Source organism: Lepidochelys kempii, chromosome 20, assembly GCF_965140285.1.
Source record: "Lepidochelys kempii isolate rLepKem1 chromosome 20, rLepKem1.hap1, whole genome shotgun sequence".
Lineage (NCBI taxonomy): Eukaryota > Metazoa > Chordata > Testudines > Cheloniidae > Lepidochelys > Lepidochelys kempii.
The window spans coordinates 1,154,063-1,181,688 of record NC_136399.1 but is presented as its reverse complement, the minus strand read 5'-3'; the positions used below and the strand labels follow the sequence as shown (position 1 = coordinate 1,181,688).

The following is a 27,626-nucleotide window of genomic DNA, read 5'->3' as shown; positions in this document are numbered from 1 at the left end:
CCCCTCCTCCCACTAATCTTTAATAAGAAGAGATTATCAATGGGTTGGAAGCAAGGTTTATTGTAGGGTTTGGATGCGAATGAGATATATGACGTTATTCACAGGAGTTGAACACTTTGAGCATAAATAAAGACCATGCATGAGCTCTGGACAGCAGGGCTTTCCCTGTCTCCTGACATCTCACCTTGAGCTAAAGGCAGAGATTTTGCAGCGCTTAGGAGATAAAATCGCTTTACATTTTATACAGTATATTACATTTTAACATATAAATAACTATAGAATAGGGCCCAAAGCTGTTTTTCCGGGCACCGTTTAAACTGATGTTACAGGTGAGACCAAACTGATCCCCAAGCTTTGGAGAATTTTTTGGATCCGGGTCAGAACTTTAGGGACTTGGCTCCTTCAGCTGAAAGATCTCTATGCTGCTGCATCTGCGGGAGGGAAGGAAGGAGGGAGAAGAATGTGGCAGGGTATAATGGGGACTATTTTTCAGCCTTAATTATAGTGATGGCTACCAGGTGAGCATCACAAGAGAGGTGACAAGAGGAAGGTATTTCAGGCCCCCGTTCAACAAGGCACTTAAAGCACATGCTTGTCTTTAAGCATGTGAGTCCTCCCATTCCCCTGGGGTTTAGGAGAGTCAGCAAATGTGCCTTTCTCTTATCCTTATACTCCTGAGACGGAGAGAAAAGCTCCTCAGGGGCTCATTAACACATGAAATCCATTATATTGTTGTACTTCAGTTGGAGCTACTTTGGGCATACAAAGACAGACATGTATTTAATTAATATATGCCTACGAGCCACTGATTTCAATAAGGGTTGGTCACAGTACTGTGCTGATAGGGCAGTTTATGTCCCAGCTGCAGGACCGACTGAGCTGTGTGAGATGCCCAAAGAGGGGGAGAAAGGTTTTTGGCTGCACTGACAACCTGCCAGGGCTGAGGGCTACAGCTGGGGCTCAGTCCCGCTGCGCCCCATTGAAAGCGGTTGTAAAACTGCCCATGGACTGCAGTTGGAGCACGCTCAGGCCCTTAATTTGCCAATATCTGTTCAACAAGGGACCTGCCCCCGCGAGTCACTGAGCGCCCTCAGCTCCAGGCGAAGTCCAGGGGAGCTGAGGGTGCTTAGAATAGCTCCGGGCTGAGCTCTGTTAATCAAAAACAAACACAGAGAGCCACAATATTTTCCTCATGCTTGTATCCTCCTTGATAACAAGGCAGCTGAAACCACCAGCAATAAAACCCCGCAGCTGTTCAGCGCTGTCCTTGCACTCGTGTGACAGCAGCAGGGCAGCTGTGGGCAGCATTAGGGGGTTGAGTGTTCCCCCTCGAGACAGTTCAGGATGTGGATAAACCAGAGAGGGACCCCGGTCAAAATGTTGCTTCCAAACAGCCCCCCAAAGTCTGGGGGAGTTCAGATGCGGCTCTACAAGGTGGCTTACATTGTGTCCCTTACAGACCTGGAGTCTCCCTCTGTCTATAACAGACAAGGGAGTGTCAGGTGGGCCCCTCCAGTGGCTGGGAAGTCTTGGCTGCCTTTAGGGAGACCTGGGGTCTTATTCTGCCCCGCCTTGCACCTTGTGTTTTCATTTCCGCTTGTGCCAAATGTGTGGAAAAGACGCCCCGTCAGAACGGCCACTTTGCACGGCCAGTGTGCACAGGTGGACAGGCCTCCACAGGAGACAAGGCCGGGGCTGGACACAGCGGCTCAGACCCATCTTTAGCAGGTCTGCTTGGAATATGATGACATGACTCCCCTTCCCACTGAAGCAAATGCATCCAAGTACCTACGGGAGGAAGATGTGGCAGGGAGAATCTATGAGCTTGCCCAACGTCTGGGATCTGCAGCAGCGAGGTGGCGGGGACACTAACCTGGACTTAACCCAGTACTGTCCTTTGCAGGATACAAGAACCACGCTGCACGTTGCACCCGTCGGGGAATTCCTGGCTGCTGTCATGGGGGAGCTGTGGGCGGGGAGCCCTGCTGGCGCCAAATTCACTGTGGAAGCTCAGGTCGGAGCAGATCCCAGATTCCTTCATGCTGGGCTGTGTCAGCGATGAAGGAGGGGGCAGGAACTCACCTCTCCAGTCACGGGTAGCAGTGAGATTAAGCTGGTCAGGGCAGCTTGCCAGCTGGGAGGGATGGAGTAGCTGGACGCGCTGGGGAAATGAGGGGGACCCACTGAAAGAGGGGGTGTTTCTTGCCCTTCTGCGCCTGCCCCTGGGGGTGGGAGAGGGCAGATCAGGACAACCCAGGAAATGTCAAGTTGGCCCTAGACCCCGAATTGCTGCTTGCACCAAATTCCTGCCTGGTGTAAACAAATGGAAGTAAATCCGAAAACCCCCGAGGCCCACCTCCCACACGGAGCTTCACCTGGCTCTGAATGAGGACACGTAAAGGGCCGGTGCGCATGAAGGCCAGAACTTCGCCGCAGAAGGGAGGAATGACACCTGCAGCCCCAAGGGGGTTTCAGCACCAGGGTAGGGTGGCAGGCTGTTCCCTGAGGACTCTCCACTGGGGTAGAGAGCAGCTTTGGTTCAATAGGATGCTAAATTGGTGCATCCCAGAGTGGCTTTGGCTGCACCCCCGATTGAGCACAGAGCGTTCATCACAGCCCAGTTCCAGTCACTGAGCTGCTGCCTGACTCCTGGTGATTCCAGGGTGCATATTGTGTTATTTTACACGTGCCCGGAGACAGACACGCGTGCATGCACACTCACCTATGTGCAAAAGGATCCCAAAGACTAAACTGAGACTCCTGCTTTTCACATGGTCCTGATGTGGCGTTCAGAGTCAACGCCCCACTCTTGTGAGCAGGGCGGGGCGTGGGCTGCTGCTCTTGCTCCTGTCTGGCATGCGAGACAGGCTGGCGTCAGCTCACGGACCCAGCGGGTATTTTTATAAATGGGCTGGGAGAATTTTTTTTTAATTAAAAAAAAACCCTCCAAAAAAACAACTCCGAGGACACTGCAGAGCGACTGCGAAAGACATGCCGGGGCAACTGGCAGCTGCTGAGTGGGGCTTTTCTGCAGCAGTTGGAATGGTCCCTGGGGAGTAGTGGCCAGTTAAAATCCTCCTTCCACAACGGGGCTGGACTTCGAGAGAAAAACTGGTTTGTTACACAGTCGCGCAAAGGCCTCCTCCCTGCACGCAGCATAAACTCAGTGTCCTTGAACCTCTTCGGCTTCTCTGCTGCTTCGGAGTCTGAGCAAGTGAATCAGAAACCCAATCCCAGCGCTCTCGGGCCTGCTCCCCGCAGTTAATAATCTTGTTTGGGTTTTTCTAGGGAGCTGCTCAGTTTCTTTAGTGTCTTTTTAATCCTCAGGGCTGTGAGCCGAGCAGAGGGGCTCTGGTACCAGCATTCCTTCATGACCTTAGCCAAGGCGGACAAAATCTGGGTGGGGCCGAGAGAGAGAGAGAAAATTACCATCAAATGAAAATAACTGAGATCCAGGGCCAGATCCTCCCCTGGTGTAAATCAGCAGTGTTTCATTGACTTCTGTGGAGCTACACCCAATTACACCAGCAACAGATCTGGCTCCCACATATTAACCAATGATCCCCCCAGCAGAATGCTGCTTTGTCTCTCCCTTTTGGCAGGCCCCATAGAGAAAAGTCACGAGCAAGAACGCTGAGCAGGAGAAGCCTGACCAGGTGGGTGAAGTAAGAGCTTTTCCTGGAAGCCTGTCATTCAAAAGCTGTAATATTTGGGCAACTTCTCTGACCCTCCATTTTCCCATCTGTGAAATGGGGATGATAAAATGTAGATGCCTTGTAGGAAGAGCTTTAAGTCTCCAGGCAAAAGGCCCCTCTATTGGCAAACACTTATGCACATGCTGGACACTAATACCATGAGTTAGACCCATGACTGCTTGCAGTAATAAAGTTAAAACCGTGTGTAAGTGTTTGCAGGATCCCCTCCTCATGGATCAGGTGAAGGCCATTTATTTAAAAATTGGAAGTCAAATCCTACAGAGGAAAATAGAGAGGCACACAAACTCTGGCAAGTCAAGTGTAAAAGTACAGTTAGACAGGTCAAAAAAGAATTTGAAGTGCAACCAGCAAACGACACAAAAGCTAAGAGCAATTTTTTTAAATACATCAGAAGCAGAAAGCCTGCCAAACAATCAGTGGGGCCACTGATCAAGGTGCTAAAGGAGTCCTCAAGGAAGGCAAGGTCATTGTAGAGAAACTAAATGAATTGTTTGCATTGGTCTTCACTGCAGAGGACATGCAGGAGATTCCCACACCTGAGCCATTCTTATTAGGTGAGAAATGTGAGGAACTGTCCCAGATTGAGATGTCAATAGAGGAGGTTTTGGAACAAATTTATACATTCAACAGTAATAAGTCACCAGGACTAGATGGGATTCACCCAAGAGTTCTGAAGGAAGTCAGATATGAAACTGTGGGATGTAACCTAAAGCTCAAATCATCCTCTGTACCAGTTGATTGGAGGATACCTAATGTAATGCCGATTTTAAAAAAGGCTCCCGAGGTGTTCCTGGCAATTACAGACCAGTAAGCCTATCTTCAGTACTGGCAAATTGGTAGAAACTATAGTAAAGAACAGAATGATCAAACACATAGATGAACACAATATGCTGAGGAAGAGTCAACACGGCTTTTCTAAAGGGAAATCATGTCTCACCAATCTATTAGAATTCTTTGAGAAGGCCAATAAACACATGGACAAGGAGGATCCAGTGGATATAGTGTACTTGGACTTTCAGAAAACTTTTGACAAAGTCCCTCACCAAAGGCTCTTAAGCAAAGTAAGCTGTCATGGGATAAGAGGGAAGGTCCTCTCATGGTTCAGTAACTGGTTAAAAGATAGGAAACAAAGGGTAGGACTAAATGGCCAGTTTTCACAGTGCAGAGAGGCAAACAGTGGGGTTCCCAAGGATCTGTACTGATACCAATAATGTCAAACATATTCATAAATGATCTGGAAAAAGGAGTAAACAGTTAGGTGGCAAAGTCTGCAGACAATACAAAATTACTCAAGATAGTTAAGTCCAAAGCTGACCGGGAAAAGTTACAAAGGGATCTCACAAAACTGGGTTACTGGGCAACAAAATGGCAAATGAAATTCAGTGTTGATAAATGCAAAGTAATGCACATTGGAAAACACAATACTAACTACACATACAAAATGATGGGGTCTAATTTAGCTGTTACCACTCCAGTGAACAGTCTCTACGTAAAAGAATAAATGGACACAAATCAGACGTCAAGAATTATAACATTCAAAAACCAGTTGGAGAACACTTCAGTCTCTTTGGTCACTCGATTACAGACCTAAAAGTGGCAATTCTTCAACAAAGAAACTTCAAAAACAGACTCCAACTAGAGACTGCTGAATTGGAATTAATTTGCAAACTGGATACAATTAACTTAGGCTTGAATAAAGACTGGGAGTGGATGGGTCATTACACAAAGTAAAACTATTTCCCCATGTTTATTCCCCCCTCGAACCCCCACCACTGTTCCTCAGACATTCTTGTCAACTGCTGGAAATGGCCCACCTTGATTATCACTACAAAAGGTTCCCCCTCCCCTTCTCCTGCTGGTAATAGCTCACCTTATCTGATCACTCTCCTTACAGTGTGTATGGTAACACCCACTGTTTCATGTTCTCTGTGTATATAAATCTCCCCACTGTATTTTCCACTGAATGCATCCGATGAAGTGAGCTGTAGCTCACGAAAGCTTATGCTCAAAGCAATTTGTTTAGTGCCACACTAAGGACTAAGGTGCCACAAGTCCTCCTTTTCTTTTTGCGGATACAGACTAACGCGGCTGCTGTTCTGAAACCACTCCAGAAAGAGATCTTGGAGTCATTGTGGATAGTTCTCTGAAAACATCCACTCAATGTGAAGCGACAGTCCAAAAAGCTAATAGAATATTAGGAACCATTAGGAAAGGGAGAGATAATAAGACAGAAAATATCACAAATCCACTATACAAATCCATGAGATGCCCACACCTTGAATACTGAGATCTGGTCACCCCATCTCAGAAAAGATATATTAAAATTGGAAAAAATATGGAGAAGGGCAACAAAAATGATGAGGGGGATGGAGCAGCTTCCGTATCAGGAGAGGTTAAAAACACTGCGGCTGTTCAGCTTGGAAAAGAGACAACAGGGCGGGGGGGGGGGTGTAAGATAAAGGTCTAAAAAACCATGACTGGTGCTGAGAAAGTGACTAGGGAAGTGTTATTTACTCCTTGACATAACACTAGACCCAGGAGTTATCCAATTAAATTAATAGGCAGCAGGTTTAAAGCAAACAGAAGGAAATACTTCTTCACACAGCACACAGTCAACCTGTGGAACTCATTGCCAGAGGATGTTGTGAAGGCCAAAAGTATTACTGGGTTCAGAAAAGAACTAGATCAGTTCATGGAGGACAGGTCCATCAATGGCTATTAGCCAAGATGGGCAGGGACACAGCCCCATGCTGCGGGTGTCCCTAAACCTCTGACTGCCAGAAGCTGGGACTGAACAACAGAGGATGGATCACTTGATAATTGCCGTGTTCTGTTCATTCCCTCTGAAGCACCTGGCACCGGCCACTGTCAGAAGACAGGATACTGGGCTGGATGGACCTTTGGTCTGACCGAGTCTGGCCATTCTCATGTTCTTATTTATGGATTTATGGGTTTATATGGTGGTTGAGTTAGAGAAGAGTCACTCCACTGCAGTGGATCTGCGCCCGCTGCTGCACTTACCGCGTCAGAGTACAGCCGATTAGGGACACTGGGTGTCTGCTGGTCAGTGCAAACCACCTTCTTCATCTCCTCGAAGCTGGGGTCGCTTGGGACCATGTCAAAGAAAGGAGGCCTGTAGTCCTCCACGATCCCTGCCGGAAGAAGAGAGGGCAGCAGGTGAGGAAAGCTGGCGTGGTCACGGGGGCAGGCAGCACGAACGGCCAGCACCACGCACCAGTGACCGTAACTCACCAGCAGCCACTGGACACACAGCAGGAGCGTGCAACCACTCAGGCACGTGTGCATGTGTGTGCGTGCGCACGTTTGCACCACTGCCCTCTGCTGGATGGACCTGGACCTGCTGAGTGCTTGTTGATAGGGAGATGAGCCCTGCTCCTAGCACTGGACTAGGACGGACTCTCATTAATCCCATGTATGGTGGTGCCTGAGGCCCAGCCAAGACTGGGGCCCCTCGTGCTCGGTGGTGTGCGGCGTACAGACCGTCGTGTCTCTGGAGGAGCTGAAGCACGGGGTGAACTGCTCACACTGATGCCCACGGAAGTTTTGCCACTGATATCAGTGGGGCCAGGATTTCGCCCCAGGGGCCCTGTCCCCGGGCTCTCTGTACCGACAGTGGTATGTGTGGATGTGGCTGCAGAGCGCCACAGACCCTCCTCGTGGTATGGACATGTCGGAGCCTGCACGGGCCGAGCCAGTCAGCGGGGCACTAACACCAAGCTCTGCATCCTGGAGGGCACGAATCCTGACGGGGGCATGTAACGAGAGCAGGCATGGCACCGATGCGCAGCGCAACGGGATGTGCGACACAAACGTGCTCGCACCCCAGGCCCAGTACTCGCACCCCAGGCCCAGAGCTCGCACCCCGGGCCCAGTACTCGCACCCCAGGCCCAGTGCTCGCACCCCGGGCCCAGTACTCGCACCCCAGGCCCAGTACTCACACCCCAGGCCCGGAGCTCGCACCCCGGGCCCGGAGCTCGCACCCCGGGCCCAGACCTCGCACCCCGGGCCCGGACCTCGCACCCCGGGCCCGGAGCTCGCACCCCGGGCCCGGACCTCGCACCCCGGGCCCAGTACTCGCACCCCGGGCCCAGACCTCGCACCCCGGGCCCGGAGCTTGCACGCTGTGGGAGCTGACCCACAAACGACACCGCCCTGACTCCAGATTCACGCTGGCGTAGCGCAGATCAGATGCAGCCTGCGCTGGTCGCGTGGCCAAATCAGACCCTGGGTGGAGTCCTGCCTTGGCTCCCCAGTGCTGCAGAGGAGGATGCACCAAGCCTGTCGAGAACACCTCAGTGCTGCTCATAGGGAAGGGAACCCCCCGACCCCGGGTCTCCCTCGGGAACTGGCTGCAGTTGCAGGAAACCAGGGGCCGTTCAGATCATCTGGGAACCTTGTCTTAGACGCAGCCCCCACCTAGTGGTGAACGGGAGGCCAGGCAGCTGCTCACCGCAGACCAGCCAGCAGCTGGCCCGGGCTAATCCATATTTAGTGCCTCCATATGTCTTTCTGCCAGAGATTTAATCCTTTTTGGCTGCCAAAGCCCTTCCAGTGTCCCATCAGCCCACTGCAGTGGGAAGTTCCTATCTGGCGCCTCACGAGCCTCCGTCAAAAAGGGATCGGAAGCCTCGGGGCAGAGGGTGTATCCCCCACGTCACCCTGCGCCCCCTCTGGATGCAGTGCACAGTGGGGAGTTTCCCCTGCACTGAGCGTCTTCTGGGAGAGATTTCAGAGTAACAGCCGTGTTAGTCTGTATTTGCAAAAAGAAAAGGAGTACTTGTGGCACCTTAGAGACTAACCAATTTATTTGAGCATGAGGCCTTTGGCCCCGCAAGGGTTAATGGGCGGCCAAGGCAAGGGCACTGCTGGGTTAGTTAAGTGAAGTGTTTAATCTGAGAGTGCCTGGGAGCCGTAAATGAGATTAGCCCCGCCAGACTGCGCCTTGTGGGAGATGCCACCTTGCCCCCAACTTCCACCATTTAATGAACTTTCCTGCTGGTGAAAGGTGCCAGCTGGACACCCGAGAGACCGCAGGCCTCTGTGTGTCCACCTGGGTCAACCGTCCCCCTTGCCTGTGTCCCTTAGCCCTGCCCTGGAGGGAGAGATGGGCTCTGTGGCGCTCATCCAGGCCTGGGCCCGTCTGCTGAGGCCGCCACAATGCGTGTGTGTGGGTGGGTGGTGGGGGGCATTCCATTGCCAGGGATATGGACTGAAGACACCACTTCTGGGGCCAGGCTCACTCTCTGCGGAGCCCCAAGCTGCCAGAGGGCGAGAGGACCGTGCCTGGGGGATGTCCTAGCTGCAAAAGCTAAGCCCGCCCCCCCATTCTGACACTGCTACTACAGGGGGCGAATGGGGCAGGGGAGGTGAATTCCCAAAGCCCTGGAGAAGGAGTCTGCATCTGGCCCATCTGCTCTTGGGTGACTGCACAACTTCAGCCCCATTGCCCTCCCCCAAGAAGCATGCCCCCCCTGCCATCCCCATCCCACAACAGCTGCTTCTGCCCAAGGCCAGCACTGACCAACCCCTGGCTGTGACAGGCCATGGGGGAAATACCCTGGGTTAACCAGCCCATGATCCAGAGGAGCTGGAAGTCCCCTGGATGTGGCCAGGTTCCAAGCAGTCCTCTGATGCTGCTTGTTTTCTAATCAGTGTTGAGCAAACAAAGCGCTGATTGAGTCTAATGGGCCCTTTAATCAGGGAGCTGGGCGCTGACACTAGATTACAGTGTTTATAATTTACAGCTAATCTTCGGGCAAAAACCACCCAGAGCAGCCGAAAACCTTCACGGGAACAGCCCTGAGCAGCATTTATTTCTGCACTGGGAGCCTCGCTAACTCACGGGAGGATGCGGCTCTCACTCCAGCCTGCCGCTCGCTCAGCCTCTCTGCTGCGGCTGCAGCCACAGGCTGTGCCAGGCTCCTAAACAGACTGATTTACCCCGCTGCAAAACTCAGGACATGCGATATTGCCGACTTCCTATGAAAACAGGCAGTCCCAGCCTCAGCCCGTCCAGTCAGAGCCCAGGTCTTTCTCTGCAGGTTAGGATGTATTATCTTTTGAGGTCATACAAGGAGCCCCAGTCATGGCCCAGGAGACCAATGTGCTGGGTGCTGTACAAACAGAACGAGGAGGCTGTCTGTGCCCCAAAGAGCTCACAGTCTGGGTATAAAACAGTGAATATAGAAGGTTAGCAGAATAGATAGGACCCTCTCAGGTGTCTGTGGGCATCAAGATATTCTGTGCATATATACAGACGAGGGACCCCAAGGCAGTCTCTGGGTACTCTAAAAGGACAGACAGGTGTGTGCATATCTATAGAGAAGGGTCCTTGTATCACATCCACATTTGTGTGTCTGTGCATGTGGTGAGAGAATTAGGAGCACTGCGTCTCACTGCCCAAAGCCCCCCCCCCATTGCCCCTTACCGTTAACAACTGTCCTCCGGGTGATTTCCCAGAGCACCAGACCATATGCCCAGATATCTGTCTGCTTATAGGATTCGAAGCAGTCGGTGCGGATTTGTTCGTCCAGGACCTCGGGGGCCATGTAGCGTTTGGTGCCAACCCGCGGGTTGTTCCCAATGTCCAGGTAGTCGCTGCCCTGGGAATGCATGACCGCCAGCCCTGAAAGGAAGCAGCATCCCGCAGGCTGAGATGGAGGACATGTGGGGGGCTGGGTTTTCACTCCTCTCTCTATGAGGGAATCTGGGCCTGGCAGAGTTTTCTGCTTACAGCCCAGGGAAATCCATCTGGGATCAGTACAGCCTGTGTGTACCTCTGTCTCCCGTGGCGATTTGTTCTTTCTTTCCTTCCCTGGCTTATCCTATTTGCCTCCTTTCTGCTGATCACCGGGGCTCCGAAGGAGGGAGGGGGGGATATTTATTGTCACATGGGAACTGACACCTCCCGAAACACTACCATTTTGTTCTGGGGAAGAAAAAATACCCCGGAGTTGACCTCACTTGCATTTGAACCTGTGACTCCAGGGGATTAGATATTTAAGCCCCCCTCCACTGGCAGAGGAAACAGCCTTTGCTTTCATCACCCCTTAGAGATGCACCGGCCCTTTCACCACAAGGAGCGCAGGTGAAAGGGAATCCAGACAGTGGTTAGGGGCAGATGGGACAAAGGTCCAAGATGGTCAGTTCCTCTGTTCCCCAAGCAAGATGACATGCAGAGCTGGGTTACAGCCCTGGCTCTGGCCCCATAGATCGATCTCCCTTCCTCACCCAGGTCTGCAATGCAGCACTGCATGTTGTTCTTCACCAGGATGTTCCTGCTCTTCAGGTCCCGGTGCGCAATGGCTGGTTTCCCCTGGGTCCCGAAGATCTCCACGTGCAGGTGGACCAGGCCGCAGATGATGGAGCAGGCCAGCCTCAGGCAGGTCTGGGCGTCCAGCACTGTCCTCTGCAGGTAGTCATAGAGTGAGCCATTCTCGTGGTAGTGAGTGATGAGCCAGAGCTGGGTGCTAGAGTTCCTGGACGTCATGTCAGAGGCGATGAAGCCTAGAGCGGGACAAAGCAGAAAGGGCCATGGAACAGGGGGGCACCAGCAGGCCGGGCGCCACATAAACACCCTCGTGGGCTGCTACTCACCCAGGATATTGTCATGCCTGAGCAGCACCGTGTTGTAGATCTCCGTCTCACGGAACCACGACTGCTCGTCCCGGGAGGAGAAGATCTTCACGGCCACGTTCTCCCCGTGCCAGACGCCACGCCACACCTCCCCGTAGCGCCCTTTCCCTGCCATGACACGGACACGGCGTCACGCTCCCCTGCTAGTGCTGAGCGAACCCTGGCGACAGGCTCAGGTGGGGCACCCCTGCCCCACCTCAGCCACTCCTAGGCTAAGGTTTTATGTTCTTTGTGGATCAATGACTAGAGGCAAGCTGGTTCCATGGCTGAGCCAGTGCACTGCACCCTCTGACAGCCACTGGGCAACCCAGCAGCCTCAGGCCATCAGAGAATGAACCTCATCACCAGCAAATTGCCAGAACCTTTCTTTGGCTTCATAGGGTCTAGCCTGGCCCACTAGGGGCTAGGACAGCTGACTTCATGCCCAGGCCTGGCATATACAGTCATGGGGATAAGCTGGGTACCTCAGTGCCCAGGCCTGTCTGCTAATGGAAAGGCCAGGTCCCGCAGGGCCAGGTCTGGTCTGTAGGGCTGGGGGTCAGGCCAGGTCCCTCAGGGCCAGAGCCCAACCCATCGGATATCAGGGATTAGGGGTTAGGAAGAGCCCAGCTCCAGCCCAATACCTGCTTGTCCTTCCCCCTCCCTCCCCCCATACTAAGCATCTCCAGAGGGCCCTGGGCTAGCGGGTGGGTAACAGAGACGGCCTTAACCAGAGTCCAAAGTTTGCCCCGGGGGTCAGGATTCATGGTCTCATCTCCAGCTGCTCCCGGGAGGGGAGCTTGGGGCACGCCGGGCTCCCTGGCTGAAGGAACCAGGTGGCAGCCGAGCCAGGGGGACCCTCCTTCACTGCGTGCAGGTGCCAGAGGCGGGCGCGGTGGCGGGTTTCCTACCTACGCATTCCACCAGCGTGATCTGCCGGGCTACAGTTCTTTGAACAAGAAAGGGCAGCCCGGAGCCGCTGCCCGTCGTGCAGTCCTCGCTCAGCAGGCCCTGAGGGAGAGGTCACTGGCGGTCAGTCACCGAGGGCGCAGCACGGCTAATGGCACAGTAACCCCTCAAGCCACGTTAGATCCCTCCACTTGCTCACTCCATCCCTTCGGCGACCACGGCACGCGGGCACGGGGAGCGTTGAGGTAGCGGGGTGCACAAGGGTGGTGAGGCTGCCTAGTGGCGATCTGGGGCTAGAGATGGGACACATGGGCACAGTGATGGGGGTAGATGGAGTGAATTTATGGATTTTGGGTGGGGATTGGTGCATCGCTGTCCAAAAATGTAGTATTCAGTCTGTTTATATGGAATATGGGAATTGGGTGAGGAGCCATTTTAGCATATGTATGACTGATTAAAGGACAAATTTTAAGTAGAACTGTATCCTAAACTGCTTTATGGTGTTGTACCTAAACATTGTATTTCAATGGGGGATTCAACTTCCTTTATAGAACAGAACAGACTCCTGAAACTCTTACCAGCCCGCAAAAGTGGTCCATAGTCATGCAACTAGTCCTATTGCCTTCAATGCGATTGATCAAATGATTAAGGGTTTACAGGATTAGGTTCCAAGTTTGTAAATTGTTCTGGATGAAGCGGACAATGCCTGGGCTGTCAGATCAGAAGGGGTGTCATTCGAATAGAGGTGGGTAGATATGTGATACGTCTTAGCTCCGTTGCTAAGATGAGGCACATATGATCAGCAAAGTTCTTGGCAGATTCCTGAGGCAGCTGGTTTAAGGCTGTCAGTGTCCGGCATTATCATCTTCACTTATAGTTCTCTCACCCACAAAGCTGGAAAAGGAGGCGTTTGTTTTCTTTGTTTTGCTGCTCCAGTTCCAGGTAACAAAATGCATGTTAGACTAGTTTGGCTGCAAAGAAGAATTCTGTGTACACTGGGGACAACACCTGATTCTGGTCGGGCTGCAGAACTGGGCTGACATCAGAATCCAAACATCCGCTGGTCAGGGCATGCAGAGGCATTGCTCTAATGATTTGGACTTGATGTGATGCAGTATGGATGTGTAGTGGGATGGCTGCCCCACTCCAGGAGAGCAGGGGTTAAAAGCAGCCCTTGTTAAGGCCTAAGTAGGTACTGGGGCTGCAGAGGTGCAGCCCGGTGATGGGCAGAGGCAGCTGATCCATCCCTCTTGCCAGTGATGAGTGTCCATGACAGACTGCCGTCTGCCCCAGAGAAAGGGGGCAGTAGCCACTGAGGCAAGATGGGCATAGGGAGAGGGGGTTTCCCTGGGAGGGGAGACCCAGAGTATGGGGGCACTGCCGTGGGCAGAACCCCAAGGTAAAGGGCACCGTGGGCCGGGAGGGACACAGGGGACTGAGGTAGGAGAGACACCGGCCAGCAGGGGGCACTCCGAGTGCTGGAATTGAGCTAATTCCCAGACAACCAGCAGGAGGCGCCGTGCCGGTGAGTCAGTGGCCTGCTAGACGATGTCACGGATAATTCAGACCAATGGGGAGCAACAGAATAAAAACCACTGTTTAAACACCTTCTGTCTGCGCCACCCCTCTCCTTTTGAGGACTCCTGACCAAGGTAACGGCACAATACATATGCTAACAAACTTAAACAAAGCCGTTTGTTAGCATCTATATTGTGCTGTTAAAGCCATTTAAAGAACGACTGTCCTCCCTAGCCTGTTCTGCTCCTTTAAGGAGCGGTGCGCAGTCCAGGTTTCCAGTACCCCAGACAGCTAAAAATCTCCTGCTGGCACTGCCTACTGGAGGGTACGGCCCTACTTGCACTTCTGAATGTTGTATCCTCTTAGTTAGGGAGAGAGCCCTTGACCATGACACAGAGATGGGCTCTAGCCGCAAAGTTCGGGTTTGGATCCAACCTCTCCAGAATTCTGGGGCATTTGGATCTGGGGGGTTTGCGGGGTGGGAGCCTGTCTGTGGTCGTCTCCATTTCAGGCTGTTCAAGGCTCACTCACCTCTAAGGTGCTGTCTCCAACCATGGAGGCTTTCAGCATGATGTCTGTGTCCCCCAAGTCATCATGTCTGATGAGAAGCCGGTTCCTGCGGTGCTGAGCCAGCTTCCAGAAGGAGAGCGTGACGAGCGTGGCGAGCACGAGGAGGGCCAGCACGGGGACAAGGACCATCAGGAGAAGGTTCCTCAGAGAGGCAGGTTCTTCGGGCTGCTCCTGGCCTGAGGGGAAGAAAAGGACCAGCTGTGGGGGAGTCCCGGGGCAAATGCAGTATGCCTGGAGTCAGAGCAGGGGTCAAGTCTGGACGGAACAGGCACTGGGGTCTGCAGCTTGGTTTCTGTGCTCCTGTGCTGGGACAGGGAGGGGGCTTCAAGCCACCTTTCTCTTTCTCATATTCTAGAGCCATGCAGGGCCATGGTATAAGTTAGAGCAGCCGCGGGGCTGCTAGGAGCCTTCCTCTCCGCGGGTGTGAAAGGGCCAGCCCTACTCCCCAGCAGCCCTGAGCAATTCAGGGGCAGCAGGCAGAGAGCCCCAGAGTCCCAGTTGTCTGGAGAGCGGACAGCAAATGTCACCCCAGTTCCTGCTGACAGCTCTCCTCCCACTGAAGGAGCGGGGCAGAGTCTGCTGGGCTCCAGTGAGCACATGCTGATGTTGGGGCAGGGATGCAGCAGCCCAGGGCTTGAGCTCGGGGCTGGGAGGCACCTGAGCTGAAGGGCAAGGCCAGAGGGGCACCAGGGCTGCCTCAGGGTGATTTCCGGGGAAATTCTTGACTCCCCAAAGGCTGTCGGGGGGTACCCCAAGGCAGGGGGTGGGAGCCTGGGACAAACTGCCAGAGAGGGGAGCCCCCCGCACCCAGCCACACCAGGGACCCAGGACACGGCTGGGCTGTACCTTTCAGGAAGACACTGATGTTCTCATTGCACATGCTGGAGCTGCAGCAGCTCATGGTGTATTCTGCCATGGCTGCAATCTGGCAGCGCTCCAGGATATGAGAACTCAGGCAGCCCTTGCCCTGGGTGGCCTTCCCGTTCTCCAGGTGTTTGCTCACAAAACACATCTTCCCCAAGCAGGTGGCATTTTCACACTCCTGCGAGTCACAGGCGCACATCAGCTCCTCTGTGGGACACAAACGAGACGGCACGTTCACAGACGGAGCCAAGCCGGGCTGGGCCCACAGGACTCTCCCCACATTACATCCGCCGCTCCCCGAATGTCATGGGAGGACTCTGAGTGGGCTGGGAGACAGGTCATTAGTAAACGCTGGGGGACACAAACCAGCTTCTTGTAACAGCGAGTCTCACATTGCTGAGGGTTGGCTAGTCGAGGCCGGGCCATGCAGGCCAGATTTTCAAAGAAGCCAGCACACTGAGGGCAGGTCGAATGCTGGGCAGTTCTTAAGAGTGACCCCAGTTCTAGGTGCTGATCACCAGAAAATCTGAGATCTTCTGAAAATCCAGGCTCAGACTGGTAGATAAATAGCTAAATAAATAGCTAGATAAATGTGATGGATAGATGACAAAGAATTTGGGGATGGGATCAAACCAGGATATTTGTCTCTGGGGCTTTAACTTCAGGAAGGTCAGGGTTTTTTGATCCAGCTGTTTTTGTTCATCCCATTGCAATTTCACTTCTGGGTTTGGACTCTGAGCCCCACTCAGGGGAATTTGGATCTGGCATTTGGATCTTGATCCTGTCTCTAAACCTGGGCCCTAAGGTTATGCCTGGAACCCGCACCCCAGAATCTAGGCTTGGGCCAATCATCATCATTAAGGCGTCCCCAAGGTGGGAGCAAAGTTGAGACCCGAACCGGGACTTCACCATTTTGGGGTGTTTTGGCTCATCAGAGTCAGGCTGGAGCTGCAAGCTCTGACCCCGAGCAAGGTTTCAGGTCTGAAGCCCCAGTGCCCTGGGTAGGCTGTGGTCGGGATCTGGCCTGTTTCACAGCCTGGGCTCATCTCTAATGCGAACCCTCCAGTGTCTCACTCTGCACAGAGCTCTCTCACCTGGACTCTCCCATGGTGCTGGCCCTAACAACAGGGCCTCAAATAGCTCCTCCTTGCTTCAGCCCTGGGTAGCTGTGAGCAGGGTGAAGAAGATACCCCCGGGTTGGGGCTGAGCAGTGGCGGAGATGAACACTATCCCCAGCAGACTGGGGTAACTGGAGGGGGTGAGGACACTGTGAGAGTTGCCCAGTTAATAGCCCAAGACAGCATCTCCATCACTCAGGAGCCCACCCTAGGGAAAAGCTCGAGGTATTGAAGGAATACTCCCTGCATCCCATCTCTCATTTCATGTCTCTAGCCCTTTCCATCCAATGATCTCAAAGCACGTTATGAACCATAGTGAACTAACCCTGGGCGGGAGGTCAGCGACATGTGAGGAGAAACAACACGCCCAAGGTCACATGGCCAGTCACCAGTACAGCGGGAATAAAACCCAGGAATCCTGACTCCCAGCTCCTTCCTCTGGCCTCTAGGCCGTGCTGCTTCCCCAGGCAGACACACGGGGTATGAGTTAATTGCCTGGGATGGTGACTTATTTTGAGAGGTGAGTAAATAAATAAACCTCCAAATCTCCTGCCCTTTATTTCAGTTTCCTGCATGCCACAGAAAGAAACAGCCGTGCTCTGGGACCACTGCACTGTCGTTAGTCACTCCGGCTATTCTGCTACCTACCAGCTGGAAAGCTCCTTGGGACAGTCAGAACAGCCAGGAGAAAGCTCCCGATGGCTCTTTGCAGCATTTTCTCTGGAGAAAACAGAATGGATGAATAGCGCAGTCTCACAATTCTGCAGCCTCTTTCACCTGGAGGCTCCGAAAGCACTTCGCAAATGCAAATGATATTATTATCATGCAGCTTCATTGTATATAGGGGGTCACTTCATGCATCCCTGAAATGCAGCCACATCTGGGCTGGAATGGGTCAGCTACTTACCAGTCGCTCAGCAAAGCTACACAATGGCTTTCGAGAGGAAATAAAGGATTCTGTAGTCAACTGAAATTGCCGGGGCAGGGGGGGCAGGATGTAGGTAGGTAGGATGGAATTATCCAGAGTGGAACTTGGCCAGGATATCAGAGTTACCACCTCTTCCTGAGACCGATTCCAGGAGAACTTTACGGCACACAACTGCATGAAAACCCATTCCAGCTAAACCCAGCCTCCAGAAGCTCAGTCCGCATTGGTAATGCGTGTCAATACAAACCCTGCACTGATTGACAGCAGTCCACTTGTATACAGAAGGGCAGCAGACAGGAATAGGGTAGTAGACCTTTACATGTTTTGAGCAGCCGTGTGGTTGTCGCTAGGTTTGGCACGTGTGTAGTAAGCATGGTTCCCTACTTGTGACCCAGCTGTGTCCCCGCGGTGCCTTCATGTTCTGTTGTCATGTGAAGAGCGAGAGACAGACCGATCAGCCTCTTTTCACTCCAGCACTGTGTGCGGCTGCGCTTCCTCCCCCCGGGAAAGCTACGCCAGAGTGCTGCGCAGCCTGCAGGCCTCCCTGCCGCTGACATGCTGCGGCCATCTCTGGAGGGGAGCACCGCACCCAACTTGCACCAGCAAAGCTCCAGTTTTAAAACGGGGAGCCAAGAAGTTCCACACGACCGGATCACTACCACAGCGGGGGCAGTGTCGGCGGCAGGAACTAAGGGGGACCTAGGAAGTTCAAAGGGGAGCCAGGTAGTAACGGACGTAACGGGATGCAGTGGGACCAAAGCAGGGCAGTGCAGCTAGCAGGAGTTACCGAGGTCTAAACGACAGGTTGCACAGGATCAAAGAGCAATGGCTCTGAAAGGCCTGATGAAGATGGGCTCATCTTCCCCTCCCCCAGGCTCCCCCGATTGCTGCTGGGTGCCCTGCACCTCTCTTCTGTGCATCAAAGTCAGAGCTTCTAAGGCCAGAAGGGACCCCCAGACCCCTAAGCTGACCTGCATATCGGGCCATGAAACCCCACCCAGTGACCTCGGTACTGAGCCCAGTAATCTGTACTAGACAAAAGGAGACCAAAGGGTGGTGTGACACAGGCAGGGAAATACGGGGGCTCATGGCAATGGCAAGGAGCTGATCTGGTGTGATGTACAGCTCCATGGGCCTGCTCCGAAGTATCCTTCGGGCCAGCTGTGCTTTATGGAGACTCACGGACTGGGTCCTCCAGCGGGCTTTGGTATCAGGCTTATCAGTGATACAAATACACTTGTCACAGGCAGCCAAAAGTTTCCCAGCTGCTCCAATGGAGAGGGAGGGCTTTTTGTTTTTTAAATTCTTCCTTGTAAAAAGGAAATTCTTGCCAAACTAAACATGATGAAGACTTGACCTCACCACTGTCCCCAAGCTTTCCAGACCCACTTCCTCCCCACCATGCAGCCGTCTCCTTTGCTTCTGGGTCCCTTTCTAAATGGACGAGCCCCTGGGTCCTGGGAGCCCAGGCTTCTCCACCCACCTCCGTCTGTGATTTCTACATAAACAGGCTGATGGCTCCGTTTCCTGCAATTCACGGAGCCCTGCCCATTGCCCGCCGCTTAAGCCAGAACAGGAATCAAGATTGTTTAGATTCTGGCCTTGATGGGAAAGGGGAGTCACGCAAACACACACAGCTCCAAGCCGCACAAACAGATATCTGGCCCAGACAGCAGCTCCGTGGCTCCAGCCATAGGGCAGCCTCACAGGGACCTTTCCTCCCCGAAATAACTCGCTTTGTTGTTGCTCCCAGAGGGGAAACAGAGATTCAGCTCCAGTGGGATACAGGGCTGGGAGCGAGAGCCACCTCCAGCCCAGGGAACCTGCGGCTTTTGTGGAGAAAGCACCAGCAGGCAAACATCCCGTTCAAGGGTGAGCAAAGGGGTTGGATGCGTCTGCAGGCTGAACCCATGCTGGGCGACAGGGTTCTCTAAGCCCCGTCCCCCAAACACTGCCACAGACAGGGCAACGTTCCTGGTGGGGGAGAGAGAGGTGCTCCGCAGCAGCTGCGCCCTGAACCAGGGACAGTCACATGGGCTGCACCCCAATCTCACCTGTCCCACAGCCCGGACCCACTGCAGAAACCATGGCACAGATTCAGCCCTGATGTAAGCAAAACCCACTCCTGACGGAATCCAAGTGCAAGCTCACTCCAGGTGGCACCTGACCCTTCATCTCAGACAGTTTGGATCCCCCCGGCTGGAGGCAGGATCCTGCAATAGTAATTGCAACCTCCATGGTGCCCAAGTTTGGACGGCTGCTGTCCTGGCAATCTAGGCCCCATCCAGAGCCAGGCCTTGGACTCCAGCCTGGAGACAAAGGAAGCTCCCAGGAAATGGGCTGTGGGCTTAGAGGCACCTCCAAAGGTCTGGGCCCAGTTCTGGTTAGTTCCTGTGATCCATTTCCTTTCTCTCCCTCCCCTCTTCCTGATCTCATAGACTCAAAGGTCAGAAGGGACCATTGTGATCCTCTAGTCTGACCTCCTGCACATCGCAGGCCACAGAATCTTGCCCACTCACTCCTGCGACCTCTGACTGTGTTAGCCAAGTCCTGAAATCGATTCAAAGACTCCAAGTTAGAGAGAATGCACCACTTACCTAGTTCAAACCCGCAAGTGCCCCATGCCCCGTGCTGCAGAGGAAGGTATAAAACCCCCAGGGTCTCCGTCAATCTGACCGAGGGGAAATTCCCTCCCAACTCAGCGATCAGTTAGACCCTGGGCACGTGGTCAAGACCCAACAGCCAGACCCCTGGGAAAGCATTCTCTGTAGAGCTCAGAGCCCGCCCCAGCTAGAGTCCCATCTCCAGCTGCTGGAGGTATTTGCTATTGGCAGATGCAGAGGAGCCGTACGCTATTGATCTCCTTCCTTCCTTCCTTCCTTCCTTCCTTCTTGTCCCTACTCTTTCTTCCTCCCTTCTCTCCTCTTCTGTGTTCTCTGATCCCTTCCCTCCCTTCCCCCAACTCTATCCCTCCCCCCTCCCCTTCGTCCTCTTTCCCTGTCTCTCACACGCTAACACAGATGGCTCACGGGTTCTGTGAGCTCCACAGCCTGGATGTTGTAACATTGCTCCAGAGACCCAAACCATCTCTGTCACCAGTAGCCTCATGACCCAAGCCTGAGCTCTCTGGTTCTCATCAGTATCAGAAACACGGTTTGCAGGGAGGAGGAGGGGGTCCTGAGAACTGCTGAGAACTCACTTTATTCTGCTGCTTTCCAAACAGCTGCTTCTAGAAGGAAGCTTCTGCTCCAGAAACTGAGATTTAATTTCCTGCACCCTCTGCACTAGTGACTCACCATTCACATGTTCTCTGTCGTTTGCTCACCTCATTAGGTCTCCACACCACGGCCTCAGTGTCTCTGTGCCGGCTGGTACTATGGCCCCTCAACTCAGAACCAAGTGCAGGGCTCGGGACAGAGAGCCTAGCACAGAAGTCAGCGTCACCGATCCCAACAGCTCCAGAATCAGGAGTCAGGCCGCAACGTATTACGAGACTGGCTTACAGATTGTACGATTTTCAAAGCTACTATACTTGAGGCTCGTTACCTTCTGGTTTGTGAGCCCTTGGGGGGCACTTGAGACATATTTCCAGGCTTTTCTCTGCAATCATGCGGGCTAGAAATGTACTTTTTTCATTTTAATTGGAAGTTGAGACTCCTCCATCATCAGTCTCCTCTCAGGGCAGGGGCTTGATGTGAAATCTTGGCCCCCACTAAAGTCAATAGGATTTTTGCCATTGTAGTCAATGGAGCCAGGATTTCACCCTAAATATTACAAGACTGGTGAAAAAAGTGGCAAGACCCGATTCTTAGAGCCGAACTTCCTCTCTGGATTATTTCTAGAATCAACCCCCTGGATCCAAGCACCAAAACCCAGTGCACCGAAATGCTTGAATGTCACCCTGCAGACTATCCTGCAAGCATGGGGAACTGAATGAAAGTGTCTGCCCGGGAGCAATATCCCCATCCCAAGCCAACTGAAGCACAAAAGGGTCCAACAGATGGCAGCATCAGTGGTGGAAAATCAATTCGAAGTTTCAAGTCCTTTCAGTTTTAATAGCCCTGAGAGTTAGTAACACAGGGAAGAAGAATTTTTAACAATTGTTGTTTCCCTGGAAGGGTTGATGGCTACCATTAATCACAGACCTGATTAAACCTGAAGGGTGTGCTGACCACCTTTCATTCACGCTAAATGCAATAAATGAAGCCCCTTTTATGTAGTGATAGTTGGACACAACAGAAGCCACCACCCAAGTCACTGGGCTGCGTGGCAAAGCTTCATCAAGAAGGAACCCAGGGAGAATAAATGGGGTTTCTCTATGACAGACTGAAAATGCAGGGGCTAAAGGATTTTTTGACATGTGAGAGAAGCAGAGAGTCCAGAAAACCAGCAGACAGCATGAGAAACAGTTGTGAGACAGAACTCCTTGGGGCACAGGACTGGCTGGAGAAGCTGGCTTGGAAATTCTAAGGAAACTTTCTGCTCTTTTTTCCTTCTGTGTTTTGGGAAATAGGACCCTGTGTTCATTCACTGTAAATAAACAGGATTACGCCAGAGAAATATCTGACTTGTATCATCAATTTCTTCTCTAATGGAAACAACTAGGCAAGACGCCACGTATTGGCAAGCTGCTCAGGGCAAAAGAAGCAAGGCAACCGTATCTTGTCTGTAACCCTCTGAACCACAAATAAATAAATAGTGGGACCGGATTCTCAGCTTCTGTAAATCGGAATAGCTCCAGTGAAATAAACAGAGCTACATCAGTTTACACCAGCCAAGAACCTGTGTGGGGATAATCAGAGTTAAAGCAACTTTAATTCCACCTCAAGTTGCAGTGGGGGAGGTTTAGGTTGGATATTAGGAAAAACTTTTTCACTAGGAGGGTGGTGAAACACTGGAATGCGTTACCTAGGGAGGTGGTAGAATCTCCTTCCTTAGAGGTTTTTAAGGTCAGGCTTGACAAAGCCCTGGCTGGGATGATTTAACTAGGAATTGGTCCTGCTTCGAGCAGGGGGTTGGACTAGATGACCTTCTGGGGTCCCTTCCAACCCTGATATTCTATGATTCTATGATTCTTCCCCGCATGTGCTATTGATATGATTTATAATGCAACAGCATGCCAAGCATTTAAGATGTTATGCTACGGTGTCCTACATAATCACATAAGAAAGCAGGCCGATGTAATGACCTATCCAAGATGCTTCTATTAAGAACATGGGTGGAGAATGCACAGTTAACATTTCTTTGAAAATGGAAGTGCACTCGGAGCGGCAATTCCCCACAGGCCACTCTGACGCAGAGCATACAAGGAAGCAGGGCGATGAATGCTTGCAGATGTGTCGCTGTCTTTCCTTGACCCCCTTGGCCCGACAGCCTCCTCTTGCAAGCAGCGTGCCAGCCCAGGATGCCACTGCAGCAGTAAGGCCAACCCCGCTCTCTACTCAGCGCAGAGCCGGTCTTAATACACTCTGGAGTGCGTTTAGTGCTGGTGAAAGGCATCAGAGAGAAAGCCCCGAGATCCCCTCTGCACAGGCCCAGTGACCGTGCTTGTAGGCTCCCCTCCTCCACTGCTCCACCAATAAGCCCTAATGTTGCCTTGGCAGGACCATCTGAGCATGCAAAGGTTCAATCCTGGTGGCCCATTCAGGCCTTGGTCCATCTGCTGAGGCTGCCAGCAAGTGCCTTTCATGATGATGGTTTCTGGGCTGTGGACATGTGTCCGGAAGAAACTAGATCAAGCCCCACCAAACTCCTGATGCACAGACCCCCCAAGCAGTAACTATGTTCTGGTCCCATTGCGCTGGGATGGATTCAAACCAGCTCCCTGGGCTCGAGACATTCATGCCTGGCGTCTCCTGCAGCAATCCACGGCTGTGCAAAGCAGGGCTCCGAATATCAGAAAGACAGCCCCTTGCGCTTGCGTAGCTAACCGTCCAGAGCAGCCATGATTTGTCCCCAGAGGGCACTGCCTCACTGCGATAAAAAACCCACCGCGCTGAATCTCAAACCCAGCTCAGCTGACTCGGGCTCGTGGGGGGTGGGCTGCAGGGCTAAGAATAGGTGTGCAGATGCTCCGCCCTCGCAGGGTCTCAGAGCCTGGGCTCCAGCCCGAGCCTGGAAAGCAACACTGCAGTTTGGCAGCCCAGAACCCCGAGTCAGCTGGCCCAGCCAGCCCCGGCTGTGCCGCAGGCCTTTGATCACAGTGTAGGCACAGAACAAGACCAATGTTTTCCAAGGGGGCCATGGAGTTTGGAAGCTTCAGTTTTGGGGACCGTGATCTTGGGTCTGATTTTCAGAGGTGCAGAGCGCCCACAACTTCAGTTGAAGTCACTGGGAGCAGCAGAGCTACCATTAATGGCTACCATTAGCCACAGACCTGGTTAAAACTGAAGGGTTTGCCGACCACCTTTCAGTCATGCTGAACAGAAGAAGCTTTGCATGCTGTCAGCTTTCGGTGCTGATGAAATTGACCATTTCTTCATAATCTGTTTTCCATCTCTTACCTAGTTCCTGACCCGAGATAGCCCTTTGCCTCGGATATCTGGACTACTTAGCACCTTCAGCAACCTCTTATGAGGAACTTTGTAAAAGGCCTTTTTGGAAGTCTAAACTAATTGTGTCCACTTGTTCTCCTTTATCTGTTCTGTTACAGAAAACGGTAGAGAATTTGAATAGATTGGTGAACGTGGTCTTCCTTTTCAGAAGCCGTGCTACTTTGACCCTATCATATCATTAATTCCACCATTTCAGCTAATTGACCAGTCTCTAGTCTGCAATTTACTACATTTCCCCAGCGCCCAGCACCTCTGAGAATCAGACCCCAGAGGATACTTTTGAAGATTGAGACCTAAGCCCTTCTCCTCTTCCCAACACCCTGCCCTAGGTACCAGGTCCCTTCATGCTGCTTGGTTCACACTGGAGAACAGTTTAACTAGCTGACATGAAACCAAACCAAGAAAGAAAAGGAGGACTTGTGGCACCTTAGAGACTAACCAGTTTTATCTAAGGTGCCACAAGTCCTCCTTTTCTTTTTGCGAATACAGACTAACACGGCTGTCACTCTCAAACCAAGAAAGAGAATAATCAACGAAATTATCACCATGGTTCGCACAGTCACACGCTCGCATGGGAGAGATCTAGGGGTTGTGCCCAGCAAACCACGTGCAGAAAAGCCTTTTTTGGTTTTTGAGTGCCAGGATGCATCTCATGACCTGGTTCCTTATTTTTGTTCCCTGAGAACCAGCAGCTGTACAGACGCCCCCCCTCCCCTCCCAGGGCACACGAGCACACTGCCAGCAGCAAGCGCTATTCCTGCCTGGGGAGGCAGCAGATTTAGGCAGTTTCCAGGACACTGCCGCTCTAGGCTGGTTGTCAGAGGTGCTGAAGTTCCCCTTGAGGTCAGAGGCAGCTGTGGGCACTCACAGTCCTCTACAAACCAGGCCATGGGTTGCTAGATCGAAATTTTACTTCAGTGGGTTTTGAACCTAAATTGGGAGAGCTACGGAGATTCCCCTCCCCCATCAGTACAGAATTGGCCAGGTGCACTGAGCAGTGACATCTTCTGCCACTGAAGCTTTCAGGAGCTGACCAGTGGTCTGATCCCGGGAACATGCTGTTATTCCTAGGGCTAGAGAAAATGTAGAGCTGGGAGCCCGAGATCAGATTCGCTTGGCTCGAGGGTCTCCTTCAGGCCCATTTCGGAGCCCGAACTGAGCCTTGGAGCCTTCCAAAGCTTGCTCTGGGGACCTTGGCATGCCTGGTGCAACGTGCCCAGAGCCAGCAGATGCCTCAAGCAGCCGCGTTGCACAGCATGGGCTTTGCGCTACCCTGCGCTCGAGGCAATTGCTACATTAAAAACCAGAGAAACAGGTTTTGTTATTTAAAAAAAATTCAGCCCAGACGCCCCCTCCCCACCCACGTGTTTATTTTCTCTCAAATTCTGTGTGTTAGAGAAACAGGAGGGTGAGGTTGATTTTCTGTTTGTTTGTGCCGAGAACAGCAAGGGTTTAGGTTTTTTTTCTAGCCTGGAAGCTTTTTAGAAACAGTAACAAACAAATCCTGTGAAGCATCTCTGAGCCCCTCCTGGGGTGTGAGTGTGTGTTAGCACCGAACACCCCATTCCAGTCCTGAGTACCCTGCTGAGCTGCAGGAGAGCAGCAGAATGCTCCCCACCCGTTCCTTCCGCACCCCAACCCTGCATTGGCTTTCTCCGCTGGCGCAGCACATCGAGCTAAGGCCGAGCTAGCTGGCTCCTTCTCCTGAGCACTTTAGTCATTCTGCGCAGCGAAGGAGCAGTTCACGGGGCTCCATCCCACGCTGAATTTCATTTCCCACCATGTTCCCCTTGTTTGGGCCCTCTGACGTTCCACAGTCTTGGCGAACCGACATCGTTTTGTGTTATCTGCAAATTTTGCTTCCTCCCTGCTCCTCTTCTTTTCCGGATCATTCATTAATATCAGCCCCAGCACAGCTTCTGCTGTTAACTTTCGGTGGTGATGAAATTGACCATTTCTTCATAATCTGTTTTCCATCTCTTACCTAGCTCCTGACCCGAGATAGCCCTTTGCCTCGGATATCTGGACTACTTAGCGCCTTCAGCAACCTCTTATGAGGAACTTTGTAAAAGGCCTTTTTGGAAGTCTAAACTAATTGTGTCCACTTGTTCTCCTTTATCTGTTCTGTTACAGAAAACGGTAGAGAATTTGAATAGATTGGTGAATGTGGTTTTCCTTTTCAGAAGCCGTGCTACTTTGACCCTATCATATCGTTAATTCCACCATTTCAGCTAATTGACCAGTCTGCAATTTACTACATTTCCCCAGCGCCTTTCAGAAAAATCTGCAAAACCTTTGCCGCCCTCCAATTCTCCAGTAAGGCAGCCGATTTTATTGCACTACTTGTCCAGCACTAGACCCACTGCATATTATAGAATTACAGTTTACAGATTGTTTCATCTTCTGAAAGGGGGCACAAGGCCAGATTCTGAGTTCAGTTACCCTTGTGCAAATCCAGAGTCATCCCACTAACTGCAGTTGAGGTAAACCCAGATTCTAATCTCAGTTGCACAAGCATAAATCAGGAGCAAATTCTGCTGGCTTCAGTACGGTTACTCTGCCTTACCTTCAAGCAATGGAGTGGTTCTCAGTGGCAAGTGGTGAGATCTGAGGGAGATCAGAGTCTTAAGAGGAGAGGGACACCCCTTGCTGTGAAAGGGGGACCCAAAGAACCATCTGTTCCAATGTGTCACGGAGGGGGCAAATCAGGAACAGAACAGAGGGGGTGAGGAGTTACAAATATGGGGCCAGAGTCTCAGCTGCTGTAAGCCAGAGGCGCCCCAGTGAGATCAGGGCTAGGCCACTAGCTGAGGAGCGGGCCCATGACGAGATCTCTGGTAGCGCGCTTTCTGCTTTGGGCAGCAGCCTAAGAAACATCCCGACACCCACAGAGGGAGCAGCTCATTCCAACTCACCTATGGCTTTCCCCCTCTCATTGACAGCACCGGCCCCGAGGAGAGGCTGCTTGTGAGCGGGCGGGTTCTGCAGAGCCTCTGGAGGCGGAAAGGAACCCTGCCAGACCCAAGTCTGGGCGTCCTGTCTCCGGCTCTGCGTCTGCTGCCAGCGGGGCTGTGGGGACCCTTTCCCAGGGCCAGAGGCGATTCTCCTTTGGTTGCAGTATCTGGATCCCGGGCTTCGACAGACAGTTTCCTAGCTCACCCCAGGCAGCTCCCCACTGCGCTGCAAGCTCCAGCCTGAAGCAGATTCATGGGTCAGCCTCCGTTCTCCCCAGCCCACACACCAACCTCCCTTGATTCGCAAAGGGATACTGGCAGGGCAGAGCTTTGGCTCCGGTGTTAGTTCCAGCCGTGGTCGCCTGTCCCAGCCGGGGAGAGGGGTGTGTGCATCTAGGTTCCCTCCCCAGTCCCGGGGGCTCTCCCCCTGTTTTCCAAACGCAGCAGTTTGGCAAGATCTCTGAGCTCTGGATGTGGGAGAAGTCAAAAAATGTTTCTTATTACTGCCTCTTCCTGCCTGGCTTTTCTCCACCACTCCCAGCTAATAAAGCATTTCCTATTGCTGAGCATACAGCCACAGCCTAGCTCCCTTCCTCCTGCACACACCGGGCCCCTGCTCCATCCCGATTGTTCTCCCGCCCGCCCAGTCCCCGTCCAAACAATCCCCCACGCCAGGGTGTGCGGGTGGGCGGTGTTCCTGGCTCTTCCTCAGGCTCCCACCAAACCCGTGTCTGGACAAAGGGAAATGCAGCCTCCTCACAGTCTCCTCACAGAGCAGCCGGGGCCTAGGGGTTTGGCAGCCGTCAAGCTGCCTCAGTTTACTGGGCCGGAGTAGGAGCAGACGAGAGACATTCCGGGA

At 52.7% G+C, this 27,626-nt stretch overlaps 1 protein-coding gene across 1 annotated transcript; it reads right to left on the bottom strand.

The window, feature by feature from the left end:
• Positions 1 to 47: 47 nt before the first annotated feature.
• On the bottom strand, positions 48 to 27,359 carry ACVRL1 (activin A receptor like type 1). Its single transcript, XM_073318658.1, has 10 exons — positions 26,729 to 27,359; positions 16,980 to 17,051; positions 15,196 to 15,420; positions 14,311 to 14,525; positions 12,264 to 12,363; positions 11,335 to 11,481; positions 10,969 to 11,244; positions 10,166 to 10,363; positions 6,738 to 6,868; positions 48 to 3,396 (listed from the first exon to the last, which is right to left on the bottom strand). Exons 2-10 carry the CDS (start codon positions 17,044 to 17,046, stop codon positions 3,262 to 3,264), a joined length of 1,494 nt encoding a protein of 497 aa, XP_073174759.1. The 5' UTR covers positions 17,047 to 17,051; positions 26,729 to 27,359; the 3' UTR covers positions 48 to 3,261.
• Between the last annotated feature and the right edge of the window lie 267 nt (positions 27,360 to 27,626).